Source organism: Melospiza georgiana, chromosome 20, assembly GCF_028018845.1.
Source record: "Melospiza georgiana isolate bMelGeo1 chromosome 20, bMelGeo1.pri, whole genome shotgun sequence".
Lineage (NCBI taxonomy): Eukaryota > Metazoa > Chordata > Aves > Passeriformes > Passerellidae > Melospiza > Melospiza georgiana.
The window spans coordinates 12,929,780-12,949,475 of NC_080449.1; the positions used below are offsets into that span (position 1 = coordinate 12,929,780).

A 19,696-nucleotide genomic window follows, 5' to 3' on the forward strand; every position below is an offset into this window, starting at 1 on the left:
ACTTGAATGCGGGTTTAAAGCCTATTTTGAGTGTATACTATGAAGATGCATTTGCAGCCATATCTCCAGCTACAGAAGAGCAACTGTAATAGCTTTTCTAGTGGATGCCTCATCTTGAGATCTGCACAGTGGTTACCTGAACTTCTCTGTGTTCTTTCCTCAAGCCAAGCATGAAGTAGCCTTAATGCTAGTAATTGTAAGAGTACTGCAGCCAGGCTTTATAAAGGGCCAGTAGGTGCATTTAATATTTCTAATCTAAAATACAAATCTTTTCCAGAATTGAGTAGATAACCCCATGGAAGATAAAGCTTGAATACTTTTTGGAAAATGTGAATATTTCATATAACCCTCAAAAAGTTGCTCCTCCTTGGGCTGTGTGGAAATTCTGTATTTTTTTCAGGTGAAAATTGTTTTGCCTTTTTATGTTACAATATTTCAACATTTCACACACATCAACAGTGGTTGCATATCAGAGTTTGTTTGAATCAGAGGCAGACTATTGTGTAGTAATCTGAACTACAACAAGATGAAATCTCAACATGTCAAAATAACATTTGGTACTTTATTAAGGGTTACAATATTACAGGGGTAATCTAATATATTAAAAACCCTACTTTGAGTTATATACAGCACATGCTACATCACACATCATACTGTGGTAAAGATGTGATGAGGTAATAAGGGAAAAGTATGCAAACACACACAAACACTCAGTGTCATACAGGTTGACCAAAAAATCTGTTGAACTTCTAGAGGCTTTCACTCTGCCTCTTTTATGCATTCTTTAACTTGTATTTTTGTAGTAGTTTGTTTCTTTGTAATGGGTGTGTTGACAATGTGTTACAGAAACCTATCTCAGAAGAATATTAGAATTACTCCAGTCTGTATTTCATAAGTATGACTGACCTCTAAATATGAGTAAATCTGTTTAATAATTTGACAGTAATAATTGTGAAATATGTTTAAAATAACTTTTTTTGCTATGGATAAGTTCTCTATATAATTTTTTATCTAAAGGCTAAGGTTATTAAATAGCTTATAAATTGGTATCCATCATTTGCCTGCAAAGTTGGATAGACCCTTTAATTTATATCCAGCCATTTCTGAATATAGAGGCTACACAGCAGGTAATCATTGAAGTCGGGTACAAAATACCGTAACAGTTGTGTAGTATAACTTGTTGGCTATAGAGCACAGAATACCTATTATAAATCTGGATTAATTTCCATATGCAAGTAGCTACTTCATTTTGGTAAGAAAAAATTAATGTTTTTAATCTAAAATATTTGAATTAATGGTGAACTTTTATAGGAGCAGATTATTTAAATGCACATAGGGAAGGGAAAAGGCCAGATTTATCAGGACAATAATGGTTTGAGTATCTGCTCTCAAAACAGAATTATATAGTTCTAACTTTATTCATGGTAGTTAACAAAGATTACATAATCATTACACTAATGTACATATACCAGCTACCTAGTTCAAAGGATATGATTCCTGTGTCAAATGATTGCTTATAATAACAATAATAATAATAAAACTCTTACTGTACAGTTTGTAGTATTTCCTGTATTTGAGAATATTTATACATAACATACAAAAATACTTAAATGTGGTGGCAATATTTTTATCATCCAAACTTAATTTACAGGGAATAAAAACCAGGAAGTTTATCTACAGTTTTCATCTAAACTGCAAGTTCCAATAGGACCAAAAGGTGTTCTGAATGTTATTACAGTTCCTTTTCTTCAGCTCTTTTTCTGGGGATGATTCTTGAAAATATAATATACAAGCCCTCATACCTTATCAATAAATGTACAGTATCTTACATTCCTCATTTCTGAAAAGATAATTTCAGGTAATAAAATCATAGCTTTATGTGATTTTTAGAACAACAAAGCAAACCAAGAGAAGAGTTATTTCAGTGAAATGTGTTAGGGTTAGGTCTTATCATCATAACAACTTTCTTTAGTGAATATGATCCTCCCCGGAATTCAGCCCAGTAAACACCATCCTGATATCGACTGCGGTAGTGTCCTCCACGATACCAGACTCCATTGAGATTTGAGTGAGCACATGCATTGTACCACCATCCTCCCTTCTGGTAATGAGCACAGTTACCTGCAAAAGAAAGCTCCAGTTCAGGCTGAGAAGTAAATGAAAACTCTTAAAGCAAGCAAGCAAAGTACCAGACTGTCTGGATGGTTGGCTGGTTGATCTGGGCTTTTTTTAGTATGTTTAACATGTAGGTATCCTGTGGTACAAAGTGAACTTGGGCTTCTTCATGAACCAGCTAAGTAGTTAGGTTCTACAGATAGAACCTTTTTTGTTACTTTCTCTTGCCTGAAAAATCAGCGGGTGTTACTGAGTCAAGTAACCATTCATAGTGTATTTTACAGACCATTGTCTAGTGTAAAAACTTTTAATTTTGCTGTTAGTATATACAAGGGTTGACACATCAGTTTGTATTTCATAAGGTACTAATTGACAAATCCCTTTGTAAGTGCAATTTTTTTTTTCTGTATGTATGACCATGAGTATTTTTCCTTTTTCAAAAGAGATAAAAGGGGGTGGCAGGGGACAGGGATGTAAACGCAAAGATGGCAAGGCAGCTGAGAGGGACCTCCTACCTGTATATACATCGTGGTCCCGGTCTAGCGTGGTGAACTGTTTGCCGTTGTGCCAAGTGAAAGAATCTCCCGCATTGCCGTTGTAGCGTCCCAGTCTCAGCTTGTAGTACTCACTCTCTGGCTCCAGTCTGAAGCTGGCATATTCAGCAAATACTTTTCGACCTGACCAGTCTTCCATTGTTATGAGCAGTTTGTAGTTGCCTTGATTTGTTAACCAATAAATGTTTTCTAATCCAAGCCAATATTCTCCATCTATATTACCAAATCCTTGCTGTAAAGGAAGCAAGAGAAGCAGGTTAATATCCTGCATCTGTGTTAGTGGTAAATCTGAGTGTATTCTTAAGTAGAAAACTGCACTAACTTATTTTATAGAGACTTCCTCTTCTGGAAGGGTAAACACACAAGCTCTTTTTCAAGTAGGCTCTTGGCCAGACTCTAAAACCACCCGTTTAAATTAACTTTATCAGTAAGTTCTAGAGGGTGGAAAATATTAATTGGCTCTCTTGTCCTAACCTTGTATGTTTCCCAGTTCCTGAAAAAGTTGACAGAGCCGTCCAGCCGTCTCTGAATGACAGTCCAGCCACCGGGGTCATGCCGTTGGTCACACCAGACCTGCATAAGCTGGTTTGTGTTTTCTGGTTTTACAAGATAGATGGAGCTTGTGTCATGGCCGTCTTCTAATGCTTGTAGACAGTCTCTCCAGGGCCCTGTGTCAAAACAGAAAGGCTCTGCATCAAGCTGCCACTGAGCATTTCTTTAAAGCAGGGCAGTATTTCAGTTGGTAGCTTTTTGTACTAGTTTGGTTTCACTGAATAGCATATTTGTTTTTCCTCTTATTAAAGGACGAGTATCCACCAAGTGTTTTCAAACCAATCCATTTATTGTAACATTATTTCTGGAACATTTCATAATGAGTTACTGGTAAAGGTAGATTTTGAAAAAGAAATACTTTTAAGGCAGCTGCACCGGTACTTTTACCATCAATTATATATTCAAAGAAACTAAATAGGAATGACTGCATAGATAAGTAAGAATTTACTTTAGACAACAAAACAGTAAGTTTGACCTTGATTCTGTCTTTGAGAAATTCAGCTTTTTTTATCCCCAAAAATGTCACTGGCACAGGCATTAACTGTGGAAGCAGCAACATAAATTCAGGCTGTAGGTCTTACTGCTGCCACCTTAAAAAATTACTAGGTAACATAGAAATTAAGATTTTTTTTTCTTTTTAACATAGGGTGCTTGTGAGAGAAACTTTATATAAATGACAGGATTCGATATACTTTGAATTCACAGAAATTGCAGTTAACATAGTCTTGTTTTCAGTTCAAGAGAGTCTATAAAGAGCTTATGCTTTTTGAAAGTATCTTATATTCCTGTTTTTTTCAATAAATTTTCTCCAGTGGTATAATAGATTGTGTTAATGATTCTGAGATATTCAGAAATACCACCTGCCTTGATTCCTCAGCAGAAGAGTGAAGTCAACAAGAATCATCAAGATTAGAGATTAGAGCCCCTGATTGATACTCCCTGCCCACTGAAGGAGTAAGGCTTGTCAGATCGTCTGACTAAAAGCCTTACTGAAGCATACAATACTATCAAGAGGAATTTCTGTTTTAAATTATTTCAGTCCTACCGTTTTTCATATTCATTGTCCAACACTACTAATGGTACTCAACAAATGCGTTAGAAATAAATTAGTTTTATAGAAATAATCTCGGTGTTTTGGAGATTAAAGCACTGAGGTTTTGGTATTTTTAACTATTTTAATCAGTAAGTCAGTGTACAAAGAGGAGTTCCAAGTCTTTGTTCTGTGGATGCTGTGTTCTTGTTGCCTCAGTCATAATCAGAGACTGTACCTGGAGCTGTGCTTATAAGACCCTTCTCCATTTCTTTTGGGGCTGTTTAGATTTCTGTCAGTTAGATATAGATGCCATGCTCTTGTCACACCCATTGCATGGCTCTTTATGAGAGGTGGGGAAAAAAAAGTTAAACCAGAGCAATTTAAATTATTAGTACTCATTATTTTATCACAATGTGTAGTGGCACTGACTAAAAAGAAAAAGTAAGTAATTATTGAAGAACTTCTAAATAGTCAAACAGCTTTGACCTTGTCTTTGTAAAAAAATATATAGCAGTACGCAATGTAGTATTTACACTTTCTTTTATGGCACACAGCAGCAGTGCTCTACTCCACGTGAATCTTTTTTCTGAAAGTGATTTAAGATGAACTATTAGAAGTACATCAAAGTAGAATTTGCTACTACTTTTTAGTGACAAGTACTTTTTTGTCAGGTAGTAACCTTTTCAAAATTTTAGCTAGGGTATTTTCCCATGAAAAAGTGAGAGCACCCTGACTTTCAAGGGAGGTAGTTTTGATAAAATTGTCTTTAGGGAGTTGTAGAATCACAGAAAGGCTTGGGCTGGAAGGGATCTTAAAGTTTGTTTCATTCCACCTCCTTTCCACAGGCATGGACATCTTCCACTAGACCAGGCTGCTCCAAGCCCCATCCTGAAAGTCTTTGACACTTTCAGGAATGAGGCATCTACCAAAAAAAACCAACAAAAAAACCACAACCAGAAAACAGTGTGAACAAAGTTAATAGTGAAGCTGCTGAGACTAGTAAGACTGTAATAAGTGTGTGATAGAGAGAATAGTGGTCTACTACTTTTTGAGAAAGGGAGACTTTCAACAGATTAATAGAAGATATTTACTATTTTTCTTGTATTTCACTCCTGTTTTCATTGCACTGGTTGGCTGTGATCAGGTGCAGGCTTTGCTGCACTATCTTTGGCAATTCTGTGAAAATACTGCTTTGTAGCAAAATGATGTAGAGACTTATAGACTCAAGAGACTCAGTGCTTACTTGCTCAAGTTTCTTTCATTGTGAATATTTCCATGGAGAAACAATACAGGGGTTGTTTCGTTTTGAACATGTGGCAGTTGCATTATTGGGTAGTCCTAAAAGTTTGTTGATGTCCATTGGAATATTTTGCAAATAGCCATGAAATATATTGAGTGCAGTTCCCCTGCATTACTCTATTTCAGTTAGCTCTGAGTTCAGAAATCTCTATGACTCTTATCTTTTTTCTGAAGAAGGTACGTGTTGTCCACACAGGGAAGAGCACTGAACACATACCTGAACGGGTGTGTGTTTGGATTTTTTGTTTCAAATGGCGGACCATAGGTGAAAGTGAGTTCTTTGCCAGTTATTTTGTTGTCACGTAGATCAGTTGATCTCTAATGTGATTTCACATCATCAAATCATGCTTGTGGCAGAACTCCTAAGACTCTTAATAAGGGCTGTATAATATCCTGTTATTATTCCACCACTTACTTCCTTTTGCTTCTGTCTACAGCACAAGTGTTCCATATAAAGTAAGGAGATACTTACTACTTTTTTAATTACACAAGCACATTATCAGATGCTATATCAAAAAACTTGTAATAATTTCTTATGTTTACACAGTGTCAAACTCCTTCAGATGTCATGAATTGTAGCAGCTCAGTCTTGAGCAAAGTAAATAAGATTTAGATTACTTGAACTGTAAGATTTTTCTGAAAATCCTTTATCTTATACATGTAATATAAATGATGGGTTTGTCTTAGCAAAGTAACATGAGAAAAATATGTGGGGCTTAGAGTGTCTTCAACATTCATAGGTTTTTTTTTTGCTTTCTTTCTGTGTTTCTACTACAGCATGTATGTAAAATTCACTAACTAAATAAATACTGACTACAATAAAAATGTTGCCCACTGCATATTAGCATAAAATAATGTAAATGTATCAATAATATTACTTACCAGATGGTTTATCAGTTGAAGTTGGAATACTAGTAACTGCAGGCATGGTTGGTAAGGTAGGTGGCAGAACCTTTAAGTTCTGATCACTTTGAATCTCATTAGTAGATATCTGGTTATTAATGCGATTGTAAGTAGGAGGCTGGTACACTTTAATTGGTGGTTGTGGAGTTTGTGGCAGTGGCTTTATGGAGGGCATTCTTTGACAATGTTCTTCCAGCTGGGCAATTATTATTGTCTGATTGTTGGCGATTGACATCAAATGTTGATACTTGTGCTCTAAGTCTTTGTATTTGTTTGCAAGCTGCAACATGTCTGCAGTTTGGTTCAAAATCTTATTTTCAAGTTGAGAAAGTTCTAAAGCATTGTCACGTTTTCGGATAATTTCATGTAATAGCTGCATGTAGAGTTGTGTGACACGAGAATTCATATTTCTGCTCTCTTTTCTTAACAGTTTAACTTCATTAACAATTCCACCATCCACCTCTACCAGTTGCTGAAGAGTTTCTATTTGTCTCTTTTGTTTAAGAAGTTCATTGTTAAGTAACTGTAGTTCTTGTTTATTTACCCTGTTTTCAAGCAGAACTTCAGGCTCCTTAGAATTAACACAAATGGCACCTGTCACTCTCTGCTGAGGTACGATAAAGGTGTAAGTGCATTTGTCCTGTGTGTCACTGGAACGCTTATATCTATTCATATAAATGAATTCTTGAGCTTTTTCCTTGTCATTGCCTTCAAATTCCTGTGTTTCATTTGTAGTAACTCCCACAACAGTTACTAGTATTAAACAGATGAATCTTGTTGTCATCATGATCCTCTAGTTCCGGTCAAATATTCTTCTGCAAAGAATTTAGTAAAATCTGTTTTAAAATAAATTTAACAGTAATGAGTAGGAAATAAGTGTGAATTTACAAATTATCATCTCTTCTAAAACTTACAAAATAGTACATAGTAACTGTTTGTACAAATGAGGTCCAGCATCAACTTGTGTTGATTAAAGGGGACATCATGAGGAGTAGTTGTATCTTTCTGTGGTCAGAACTGTAGTTACTAGTTGCTAGTTCATCTAAAGCCTGCCAAGAACCATAAGAAAGTAAGCAATAAATACAAGGATTTTAAGATTTCTTACTTCCAGGCAAATACCACAAAAGTTTCCAGGATTAGCATTTTCATTTAAATATTAATTACACTTTCCATTTTTTACAGTTATAAATACAACCTTTAAATGTAAACGTAATGTAAGTTAATATATGTATTAACGCTGCTAAAAAATTCTAAAAATATCAAACTGTTAATTTGCAGTATTTTAGAACTGTATATACATTGCAAGACATACAGCTTAGGTGACATGTAACAATTTTACTTTATTCAGCAGTATTGAATCTCCATTGCTTTAAAAAAAAGGAAAAACTTATTTTACATTGGTCCTTGATAACTGTAAGTTAAAAACTCTACTACTCAGATATAATAGGCAGTAAAATCTGTTATTTTTCTAGACTAGTAGAATTTATAACTGAAACATTTACTGTGACTCTCACTGGAGACAGTCTCTAAACTCAGCCTAGTCATCTCACTTCAGAGGCCCTTCTTGAAAGGAGAAAAGTAGCTGCATATGTGCATGGTGGACAGTGGCAATGCATGGTGATTTAAATCAGCTGGAAGTGTCTACTGGCATACTGCAACAGTTGCCCTTCGGTGAAATTGCCCTAACTTAATTCTCCATGCAGATTCATATTCAAGGTGGACAGCTGAGGCCCTCACAATCTGTCAAAAAATAAATCAATACCAGAACTTTGTGGGCAGCAGTAGACTTGGAAATATGGGCTTAGCATTGTCACTGCTGCCAGAAATACCCTGTCACAAACCACTCTCTTATCAGCTACTTGATCAGCACTTTGATGTCATGTACTTCTAAAACCTTTTCATTGTTGATTTTTAATGCTCATGTGTATATGCAACCTAGTTTTCTTAAATAAAACGAATGAAAAATGCAGTGTTGGAGTTTTTTCAGTGCATAAAGTCAGATACTTTTAAACCAAGGTGTAGTGTTGCTGTAGCGTTATTTCTTTGCTTCTAAAATATTTCTCATGGAATAATCATTGAATATTTAAGTATCTATCACCTTACTGTTTGCTCATCTCTGGTACATTAGTTTTTTTAAATTGCATGAAATGGTGATAGTAACAGCTGTGAGCAACTGGAGTGAGTCCAGCTGAGTATACCCAGCATGGCTAGCTGGAGGCTGGCAGACATGATGAATGAATAGCAGCAGAAAGAGAGAGGTTTGTGTAGCCTCCAGGTGAGAAGGTAAAGAAAGACACATGTTCAGCTACTTAAACGGTGTTTGTAAAGAAGATAAATTCCTTTTGGAAGTGCAGTGAAAGGATATGGCGGATACAAATTACCTCAGGAAAAAAATGGGTTTTATTTGAACTTCACTGTGAGGGTGACTGAGGACTGAAGCAGTCACCCAAATAGGTGGTAGAATCTACATTCCTAAAAATATATGAAGTTTTGATTTAGGTAAGGCTATGAGCAGGCTGATCAAATGCTGAAACTGGACTTGCTCTGTAAGACGAAGATAAAGTCACATCCAATCTAAACTGTTTTATGACTCTAGGCAGCTGCAGAGTTTTAAGAGGTTTTTTTTGTTTTTTTTTTTTTTTAATGTCAAGCTAGTGCTGGATATACATCCTTTATTATTCTTACTGAGAAAAGATATGGTTGTCATTTGTATTTTTCTGTTTTTATGAAATAAATAAACAATAGATGTTTCTGCAAAAGATTCAAAGTGACTAGAACTTAATCCTTCTTAAAATTTTTTGTTATATACTTTTGCCTCAGTTTCTTATTTGGAATAAACTAATTTTAATTTTGCTAGTAGAAAGGAGTTGTGCTGTACAGGACTTTTCAAAAATCTTGAAAACATGTCAGATAAAAATCTGGAGTTTGACATGGTTTCTGCAAGTAAAGCAATGCTATTTGGAGTCTTGGAAAATAGGGAACATAAATTCACCCCAGACAACTTTAACTTGCATAATCAGCATTTGCACAGCAGGTCACACTTGGAAAACCTGAAAACCTGGAAGTTTTCCAGGCCTCCTGTTCCTGCACAGATGACTGGTTTCACAAATGTTTCTTGCATATAGGTGTAAAATAGTTTTATTTTGCTGTTGGAGTTCTAATATCCTTCCCCCCCCCCCAACCTGTACTTATTGTGACTACTGAAAAGAAGCTCTTTTTTCCTCAGAGTTCACTTCTGTCTCTTACAGCATCTCATATGAGCATCTCTCTGCTTTCAGTATGGCTTTGGGGTGCCCATACTTTTCTGAGCTGAAGAAAGAGCCACATGTAACAGATTTTTCTCCTGATTTTTTAAAGAACTGTGTAAGAAAGTAATGGGCCAGAGTTCATCAGCCTCATTATAACGTAGCATCTCAACGATCATCTAGTCCCACTGCCTGACCATGTGCGTGACCCCTCTCTAGGAAGCCTATTCTAGGGTTTGAGCAGTGGTTGCAGATGGCAGGCCACTAGTGAATGACATCAGCATAATTAGACTGTCCTGAAATGTTTCTCTGTCATGATCTTTCCTGCATGTCACCTTTTCTAAGATGTTCTTCTTATAAGAAAAATCAGTGGAAGGAAAGTGACATTGGATAGAGAATGCCCCAGTACAAACAGAAACAAGAATCATACTGTTATCTGCTGTCCTCCTTCCTGCAGTCTGTATATGATAACTTTGTAAGTCTCTCACTGTTTGTACTTGTTTGGTTAAAAAAAACGTGTTTAGTATCAGGCCTATTTGTTGCATATTGGGAACGACTACATGAATAAATGGCATTCCTTCCTTTCTGCAGTTGGATTAAAATGAAGTTCACAACATGGTCAATAGAGCAACTCTCAATGATTAATCTTTCATGGACAAAAAAGCTTTCTGGAATAGAGAAAGTAGGGAGGGAAGCCAGAGAAACCATTTTAAGGAAGGATTTAAGGCTTTTTTTAATACCTTCCTCTTTGAGTAGCAGAACATCAGATTCTTAGGACATTACAATTCCTTCCCAGGTGAGAGGAAGGTCATATCTGACGTCTAGGACATTAACTTCCAGTTTTCTCCTGTGCCCTGTAATTGCTGACACTCCTTGTACTTGACTGCTGCCATTGCTTGCTGATCACGCAGCTCTTCCTGTTTCTCTGGCTCCTTTCCCCTTGCCCTCTGCCAGTAGCTCTTCTGCAGGCGGGACTGAGTGGAAACTATATCACTAGGGCCATATTTGTTCCCAGTGCAAAATTCCACTTGGGCAGCTGTAGACTTTTCAATCTAAAAGCACGCTTGCAGGTTTGAGGGAAATTTTCATTATTACTGGAGATACAGCATTGTTTGTCTCTTATCCTCAGGCATACTGACCAAACTTTAACACACAAGCATACAGGTGAATGAAGCACATTTAAAAAGTAATTATTTTGGTTAAACATCAAGTTGAAGTAATTTCATTATTTTATTTCTAGATTCTGTTCAAGATGCATACTCATAAAAGCATTTTTGATAGCAACTGAGTTGGGGCAAACTTGCCCTAGTGCAGATGTACCTCAGTTTTTTGTATATCTACCCTACTTGGCAGTATATTTCACTTTTTATTGAGGTAAAATACTTTTTTTTTTCTCCTGTTTGTCTTTTACCAGTATAACTGCATTTGTATGAAAATGTTTGGCAGCACTGTTGTGTGGCATATAATTGTAGCAGCTTTATACTCCTAGCCAGCACAAGTGCTTTAGTTAAAATTTTGGCTTGTATACCAGCTGTTTGCCTATATATGTATATAATTGGAAGTAGGTGGTTTGCTTATTCATTGTTTATCCAAGTAAGGATATTTCCATGATCTGGTGACAAAAAAGGAAATAAATTTTCTGAAAGGGATATTGGATGTTTCAGCACTTGATTGCTTTTTCTGTCCTTTAGAGAGAAAATGATAATAAAATCTTATTTTGGCTTTGCTTTGAAACATTTTTCTGTCCTGTATTCTGTCTTGTTTATATGCAGCTTTTCATTAGCCAAAATGTGTTGCCTTTTAATTTTTACAAATATCTTGAAATTTATGTACTTCAACAGGATTTCAGTATTTTACAATATTAAATTGTAGAAATGTTCATAACGTATTGTTTAATTGCTATTGTGATCCTAAAATTATAAAGGTAAAAATATTTCTACATGAAAAAATTACCATTTTGTAAATATTAATTTCTATTTTTAATTAGCTTGCCTTAAGAGGGAGCAGTAAAGGTATCAATGTCAGCACAATGGTCTTTTTGGGTTTCAGCTACTTACAATGTGCATAATATTGGATAATCCAACCTGCATACCTTTTTTCATTATTTGTTGGTTTTGATGCCATGCCTAGGAGGATCTCATTCTTACTAAAGAGACAGGCTAACTGTCTCAGGTTTTATGAAATATTTTGCCTGTGGGATTCTGTGTACAAGTGAAGATCTGTCTCCATGAGATGAAAAATATTACTTAAAATAATCATAGAATCATTAAGCTTATCTGGAAATGCTGCCAGTAGCTTTTCAATGCTATGGCTGGTTTTTGTTGAATGAAATTTGTTCATAAAAGAGACACTTGCCATATTACTCTGGAAAGAAATGTGTATATGAAAGCCTGAGTGTATAGTGTCAACATTCTCATCTCGATCTCAAGTGGTTTTGCAATGTTGAGTCTTTCAGCCATTAAGAGATTGGCATTTTGTGTCTAGGAGTTTATACTATGTCCTTTTTATATCTTAGCTTTTCAGTGTCCTGCAAAAAGTAAGAGCAGGAAGACTACTGGATGGTGGCTGAGCACTGTACTTTATTATGTGTTGCTTAACATTACAAGTCAGTTTAAGGAGGAAAGGTTTTGATTCTTAAGACATTACCTGTACTATAGCATTTTGGAAAAGTACAAAAGCAAAATAATGATCTGTGTGAATCATGCGTGGAACACCTTAACTAAGACCAATATGAAAAATAATTACCTGGATGTCATACCAGAATAGAAGTTTTGTATCTTAAATTGCATCATTATGGCTTATTTCTACAGATAAGGAACATAACAGATCCCAGTAGGTAAAGGTAACAGAATTGCTTCTTGCTGCTGCTCTTGTATTTCTATGTATAGTAAACTGCAACAAAGCCAGAGAAACATAGATGTGACATTGTGATGCACTGATCCATGGACAGGCAGCTTTCAGACATGTGATCCATGGCACTCTCGCTACCCTTGGACACTGCTTTACAGAGAAGGCAATTTTCTGCGCTAAAACTCAGATGTTACAACAAGAGCATTTCTGGGGACTTGAGTAGCTATTTGGATTGCAGTATAGTTGAGTTTGCTGCAAAGATAAAAAACACTACCTGTTTCTTTTGTAGAAGTGATAGTGAGAACCTGGTATATGAAGAACACAGCAGCAAACTTTAACAAGTTAGAAAGATTTTTAGTGGCTTGTATGCTGCAGCTGAGGAACTAAGGATGCATTAATAGTTTACTGGGCTATGATAATTACTGTAAACAAGGTGATGCAGTAGCTTTTCTACATTACTTACTCTTACGCGGGATGCTCAGAAACTAAACTAAAGCAGGATTCTCCATTTAGGTCATTGCATCTTAGGGATAACAACTGTTGTTTTTACAATAATCATTGTCACTCAGCCTCCCTAAAAAGGCTCCCAGAGTATTACATACCTTAGAAGTTAATTTCAGGATTGTGGGGTTAATTTCTTTTAATATTTCACTCCATTTTCTGTGTTGGGTTTTATTTTTGTGGTGTGAGTTGGGTTTTTTTTTTTGTAATAGGTGACTTCCATTTAATTAAAGAGTGGATAGGCAAGGTCTGACACTCACCATTTATTTCCATCTCTACAAATTGCTCTGACTGAGGAAGGGCTTACAGTCTAGAGGTTGGATTGTTTAAGAGTTCATGTAGGTCCAGCATGCCAGAACTGAATGCACTGTAATTCGTCTCACACATCAAAGCCTTTCAGAATACCCAGATAGGTGAAAAACACATACATAAAAAGGATAACACACATACACTTTTGCATAACACTCATATTTTCTGAAATGGTTGCTTTGACTATGAAGAAAAAAACGATACCACACATACAAATGAGTTCATTCAGCTATGCTAAACCACTGTTAATCACTGTTTTTTGTGCTGGTCATATTTAATAAACAAGGCCAGGAGTCCTTTTGATGGGCTGTCTTTTCCTCTGTACCTCTGATATGCCATCTTCTGTGCAGAATCCTCAGGCACTGAGGCATATAAAGGAGGCATGTTCACAAAAGGCATAGTGTTAACTAAGACAGCATTTATTCTCTTGAAGATAAACTGCTGTATTTTATTGTGAATTCATACATAATTTGATAGCTGTGCATTCTAAAGAAGAAACATGAATAGCTAGCAACACATCTTCACTGTTTAATACTTTTGTCTTTGATAATGAAAGGTATTTTTATATTAGTGCAGTTTTACATTTTTATTGCATTATAAAAGCAAATGAAGTAAGGGTGTTGAAAATGTAAAATCCTGCTATGAAAAGATCAGAAGGCTTGGTTTTGCGTTTTTTTAAAACAAATCTTGGGTTTTTGCTTCTACAGAATCCTTTGATAGCCAGTGTTTGTGGACTTACAGTTAGCTGGCATGTTCCAGGCACCAAGCCAGTAATATGATCTGGATTTCACAACACCATTGTGATAAGACAGACAAGCATGAATTTTTTGAATCTGCTTGCTTTCCTACTCCCTGTCCCTTGTCTTGGAGGTCATGCTCTGTTTTTTACTCCTTTACATGTTTTATTCCATGGAATTATGTTAAATTATCCTGTCAATTTTTACCTCTCAAAGGTAATCTTAAAACTTAGTGTGAAATTTGCTCTTTTCTAAGAGGAGGGACGTCCACTGCTGCAGAGTTTCTTTTAGAATAAGCTCACGTCTTAGCTTTTCGATGAAAAGTATTGCTGTGAAAAATCTAGTGATTTTCTTTGTTTGTTTGTTTTTGTTTTGTTAAAGGAAACAGCAATTCACAGTGAAAACACAGCACAGTAATATGTAGACCACATTTTTCCATGTATTGGAAAAAACCTTTAAAGCTGGGCTCTAAGTTTTAAAGTAAATACATAGGAAAGGGCTGACACATAGTAGCATGCAGTGCTAGTTTATGAAAACATGATACAGAACTGAATTGAAAAACTTAACTCCAAACTTAGGGGGGGAATCACTTTTGCAGTTTTGCCACTAGTTCCTTCCAGTGTAAAAAGTGCCACACTGGCATTAACTAATTAATTCCTTTAAGACACTTGAGTTAGAAGACATTCTCTTGTCAGATTTTCTGCCCACTTAAAACTGAAATTTTAGTTCAAGCACCAGTTCAGTTTTCTTAAAAGGTAATACTTTTTCTAATGAGGGGATTGGATGATTAAGCAGCACATCGGAACGAAAGTGTCTTCATGAGGTCTTGGAAAACTTTTGTTTTGAAATACTATCGGTTGCTGCAAGAAACTGCAGAAGTTTATGTATCTATTGTTGCCGTGTAACTTTCTTCAAGTTTTGGCAAAAACTTCAGTTACAAGAAGTACAAATATTCTTGATTACCAAGAATTTTAGTTGTTTGTGGATTGTTCTTTGTGCTTTACTAAAGTTCTGTCATAGATGTGGAATGTAATTACTGAAAGAAAGCACTGCTTTTGTTGTTGCTTCCCTTAACAGTGGCCTCACCTTATTTTCACTTAATCCAATCACTACCAGAAAGTGCTCATACTGTGTGTGCTCATATGTGTGCATGCACATTGTCCGTAACAGCCTTTAAAGAGATTCATATTTTAATAAATGTGACTCATTTTACCCATGAAAAATAGCAGTTAGACCATGTAATACTTTGATGCCTACATGAATGTACTCATAAATGCTAGTTTCTTTTTAAAATTAAGTTTTTGTGAAATACTTCAAATATTTCCTTTATAGACTGTTTAAGTATCAGAAAGTTTTGTATCTCCCTAATCGGACATGAGTGTAAAAAAGACTGAATGGAGGTTTCAAAATCTTTAAGGCAGATAGTCCTTTGGAAAATAGTATGTCCTAGAAAAATTCTTGGATGGCAAGTTTAAGGAAGTGTGAAGATCAAAGAAAGGCACAAAAATACGATTTAAAAAAAAAAAAGTCGTACTCTTGAAAATAATACCAAGGCTCTCACTGCCTGACACATAATGTCTCAGCTATATTTACAGCTTTTATTTTAATATGTGACGGATTTTTGTTTAGGGTCGGGGGTATTTTTTTGTTCTTTTGAAGTGAATAAGCAGGCTTGCTGCTTTATCTTAGGGAGCAGTCCTACTCTGATAAGCTTGCATTGGCTCCCTCCGTGCAGCGGGAGCTGTGAGCCGCGCGTACGGAACCCGCCGCACCCGTCCGGCAGCCCCCGGCAGTGCCCGTCCTTACCGCGGCTGCTCGGCTTCCTCGCTGCGCCCCTCGGCCGCTCCCGTCAGCAGCTGCCGCCGCGGCCCGACCGCGGTGACATCGCCTCGGCGACCCGCAGCCCGCGTGCGCCGTGCTGGGACCAGACGGGACGTACTGGGGATTCTTTTCCTCTTCTGCAGTTCTTTTCCTCTTCTGCGTTTTTCTTGCTCAAGACGGTTCTGGGCTGCGTCCCGCGTCCGAAGCGGCACGTTCCCGCGGGGCGCTCGGCGCTCCCGGCCGTCCCTTCAGGCAGCCCGGAGCTGCCTCATTTGGACCCCTCCTCTTTGTGGCAGGCTTATCCTGGCCGGGAAAGGGGAAGAGAAGGCAAAGCAGCGGCGAGCTGCCGGGCGCTGGTTGGACGGGCCAGCTGCCTCCGCCCCCGGGCAGTGGGGCTGCCGGGAGGAGCTTCGTGCCTCGGCCGCCCCGGCTGAGCCCTCCCCGCCCGGGCTGCGGGACCGTTCTCGGGGGAAGCCGAGTTTCAGCCGCGAAACAAGGCACATGCCGGGATTAAGGGGAAACTGGGGAGACCGCGAGCAACGCCCGTCCGCTTTGTTAGATCAAGGGCAGTGAGGGTGGGTAATTGCACGGGACTCAGCCCCAAAATGTCGGGGGCCGGGGGGGCACTTCCTGCCTTCGGATCTCGTCACGGCGTGCTCAGGGATGTGGGGATGGATGGATGCTCATCCCAGGCGCTCGGCGGGCGCCAGCGGAGCCAGCAGACTAGCTCTGTGTACCGCTGAGGGGCTCCTTTCTTAGTACTTCCTAGGTCATCTTTGTCAGGCAACAGCTCCAAAGAAATAGGGGACAATAAATTTGTCCAAATTCAAGCAAGCTCTTTTAAAACATTCTAATGCAGATTGTGAATTCATTATTTGGCTGAACCTCCGTGCATTTTGAATGCTTCTTCATACTTGTCCTGGTAATCTAAAGCCTGTTTCTCATTTGAGTGATGGGAATTCCTGCAATTTTCCTAAAACCTCTAAAAATTTGCTATTATAAAACTCTGCATGTAGAACGTTTTTGGTTATTAGCTATTAGCTGTGGGTTTAAAAAAAGGTTTGTCAAATGAATGAATGAATTTAAAATCTGCCTTTATAACTTGTTGGGAATCCTGCAAAGAAATTAGCAAATTAAAAGTGAAACTTTACAACATAAAAATGGCTTTTTTTATTACAGTTTAGGAAACCAAATGGTTGTTTCAGTCACTGTATATCATTGGCATCATAAGAAAGCTGTATTGTACTAATGGGGTGCATTGTAATAATGGGGTTGTTTGCAATGTGTCAGTCAGTTTTGAAGATATTTGGGTTTTGTAGAATTGGAGGAAACCAATATGAGGGCACTTGAGTTAACCAGAGGACAAATAGAGAGGTTTAAAGACACTGTATTAAAACCAGTTCTGTTCAAGTTAAAACATGAACAAGTAGTTGTTTCTATAATGACAGATTATTTCCATCGTAAAAGTGAATGTCAGAAAAACCCTCACGTCTAAACTATATTACACTATCAATTCAATATGCCTTAGGCTTTCTAAGTTTTTTGTACCTTCCCTGTATGGCCTGTGATTCCTTCAACTTACTATTGTTATGTTAATTATTTTCTATTTTAACTCAGAAGCTTATTCCTTTCTGAAGAGGGAGGATCACTGACTGGAGTGCCATTTCAGTGCTAGTTAGGAGCATAGTCTGGACGCTTAGGATTAAAGCAGTCCAAAGCTTTTCCGATTTTATTCCAGTTTTATACTGAAAAAGCTGGCTTAATAGAATCAGAAAGTGATAATTCTGTTAATTTTTGACCGATTTAGCAATATTCCCATTAAACTTTCTTTCAACGTGAGTATGATTCACACTCCTTCCTTCCCAAGGTGCTTTTTCAGCCTAGGAGAGCGCTGCTCAAGGGAGGGAAGTGGCAGCAGGAAGAGCAAAGGGAGTGGGTTGCCATGAATGTTTGTCAGGATATTAGAGTGGTTGTTTCCTGTCGTCGTTTCCTGATCAGTTTCTCCAGTTCCTAAGTTGCTTGTAGAGCTAGATAGGTGATTCTCTAGCTAGATTACTACTTGGGTGGAGTATTTAGTTTTCATTTTAAAATGGACAGTTTTAGATTCTTTGCTTTTATAGGAAAATGCAGGTTTCTAACTTGAAGGTATGCCCCACAGCACCAAGGTTCTTGAAAAAACTATTTCCTGAGGATGAGGTTGTTGATTTAGGCTCATATTTATAAAGTATCCATAACCACTTTTAAGCTCTTTAACGTATAGTTTAGGTCCATTGATTTTAGGGCACTTAAATAAATGCAGTTAAATTCCTAAAATTTTTACTCAGTGAAGGAGCCTAGAGACTTTTCTTGTGGTGGATTTTTAGTCATTAAGCGTTCTCTTACAGGTAATTATGTTATAAATAAAATATTTGAAAAATCAAAATTAGCCAAACTCTGTTTCTGTGACTGTCCTCTTTGCTGAACAAGAAGCATATTTTTACACAGATCAGCCTGATTAAGTACTGAGTGCTTTTTAGTCTCTTAAAAGCTGTCTAAATAACCTGTAAGCTTTTGTGTATGGCTTGTTCTAAATAGCATATGACAAAGCTTATTTCTTCAACCTGTTGCAGTTTTGTCTGCAGGGAAAAAGAGAAGTTGTGCCGACTTGATAGATGACAGGGAGCTTTTATTTGGATGTGCCAGGTGTTTGTAGCATAGCTGAATTGTTTGTATAACAACAGGTGTTTGCTCCTTGGGAAGGACTGAAGAGAAAAAACAGGATTTGCCTTTGTGTGGGCATTCTGCTTGGACCAAATGGGCATACCTTTTCCTTGGATTTGTAATGCTGTGAAGTGCAGTTCACTGGTTTTTTTTAAGAAGCTTTACGCTGAATGATGTGTTTTGCAAAAGATTTCATAGTTGATTTCTCCTTCATCCTCAGAATCTCAGCAATCAGCTTGTATTAAAGTCTGTGATTAGAGAATAAAACACCCTACTAGCAGAAAGGTACTAACATCCAGTTATTTCTGGCTGTGAAGTCTGACAGTTGTCTTCAGCAGGGTAATGCAGTTGGCAAGGAGTGGTTTGAAAGACTTGGCTTTGAGAATGATTGAAAATACTATGAAACATCTGGCCATAGAAATTAACTTTGAGTCATCTGAGTGATCAGAAATTCAAGGTAAGCAGAAAGAGATAAGAATGTGCCAATCTTAAAAAGGTAAGCTTTGAGAAATTAAACAGATTGTTTTTCCAGACAGGGTGCAGTTAAGTTGCCAGATTCATTTGCCACAAGATCTTTCAATCTCAAAAGTTAAAAAAGGAAAAGTGCTTTTGTAGGAATAGCAGGGAAAAGAAAAAATTGATGGATCCAGAGAAAAAACATTGTAAAGAAAAATTACCACCCAGACTTAAACCTGAAAGTGTTTATGTAAGATCTGTCTCAGGAAGTCTCTAACCACCACTTGCTGCTGACAGGAAGCAACATCTGGAAAACAGCTATTGTAACTTTGCCTTTTTCCTATAGTCTTTTTTGAAGTATTTTCTGCTTTCTGACATTGGATAGCATGCGTTTAAAAAGGTTAAAATGCATCGCTCTTAAAGCATTTAATCTTCTGTAATGTATTTTTCCTAATTCATGGAAAATGTATTAGGAAATAGCTGGGCTTTGGGGGAAAATGAAAAAAAAATTGACAGTATTCTGGAGAAAATCTTATTTGTTTAGGGGGAAAACTTTGGTAGAAAGGTCCAGACAGTTTCAGAATTATTTAGCCTGTTTCAGTGGATAACAAAATGATCTGC

General features: G+C 37.2%; 2 protein-coding genes across 3 annotated transcripts in view; one reads left to right on the top strand and one right to left on the bottom strand.

Annotated features, from left to right (window-relative positions):
- The window catches only part of RALGPS1 (Ral GEF with PH domain and SH3 binding motif 1), a 76,424-nt gene that overhangs the window by 18,576 nt on the left and 38,152 nt on the right, over positions 1-19,696 (top strand). The gene's annotated exons all lie outside the window — the stretch shown is intronic.
- ANGPTL2 (angiopoietin like 2) lies at positions 543-16,163 on the bottom strand. The gene is made up of 5 exons (XM_058037893.1): positions 15,905-16,163; positions 6,436-7,292; positions 3,144-3,337; positions 2,631-2,901; positions 543-2,121 (listed from the first exon to the last, which is right to left on the bottom strand). The coding sequence occupies exons 2-5, from the start codon at positions 7,241-7,243 to the stop codon at positions 1,922-1,924; spliced, it is 1,473 nt and encodes a 490-aa protein (XP_057893876.1). The 5' UTR covers positions 7,244-7,292; positions 15,905-16,163; the 3' UTR covers positions 543-1,921.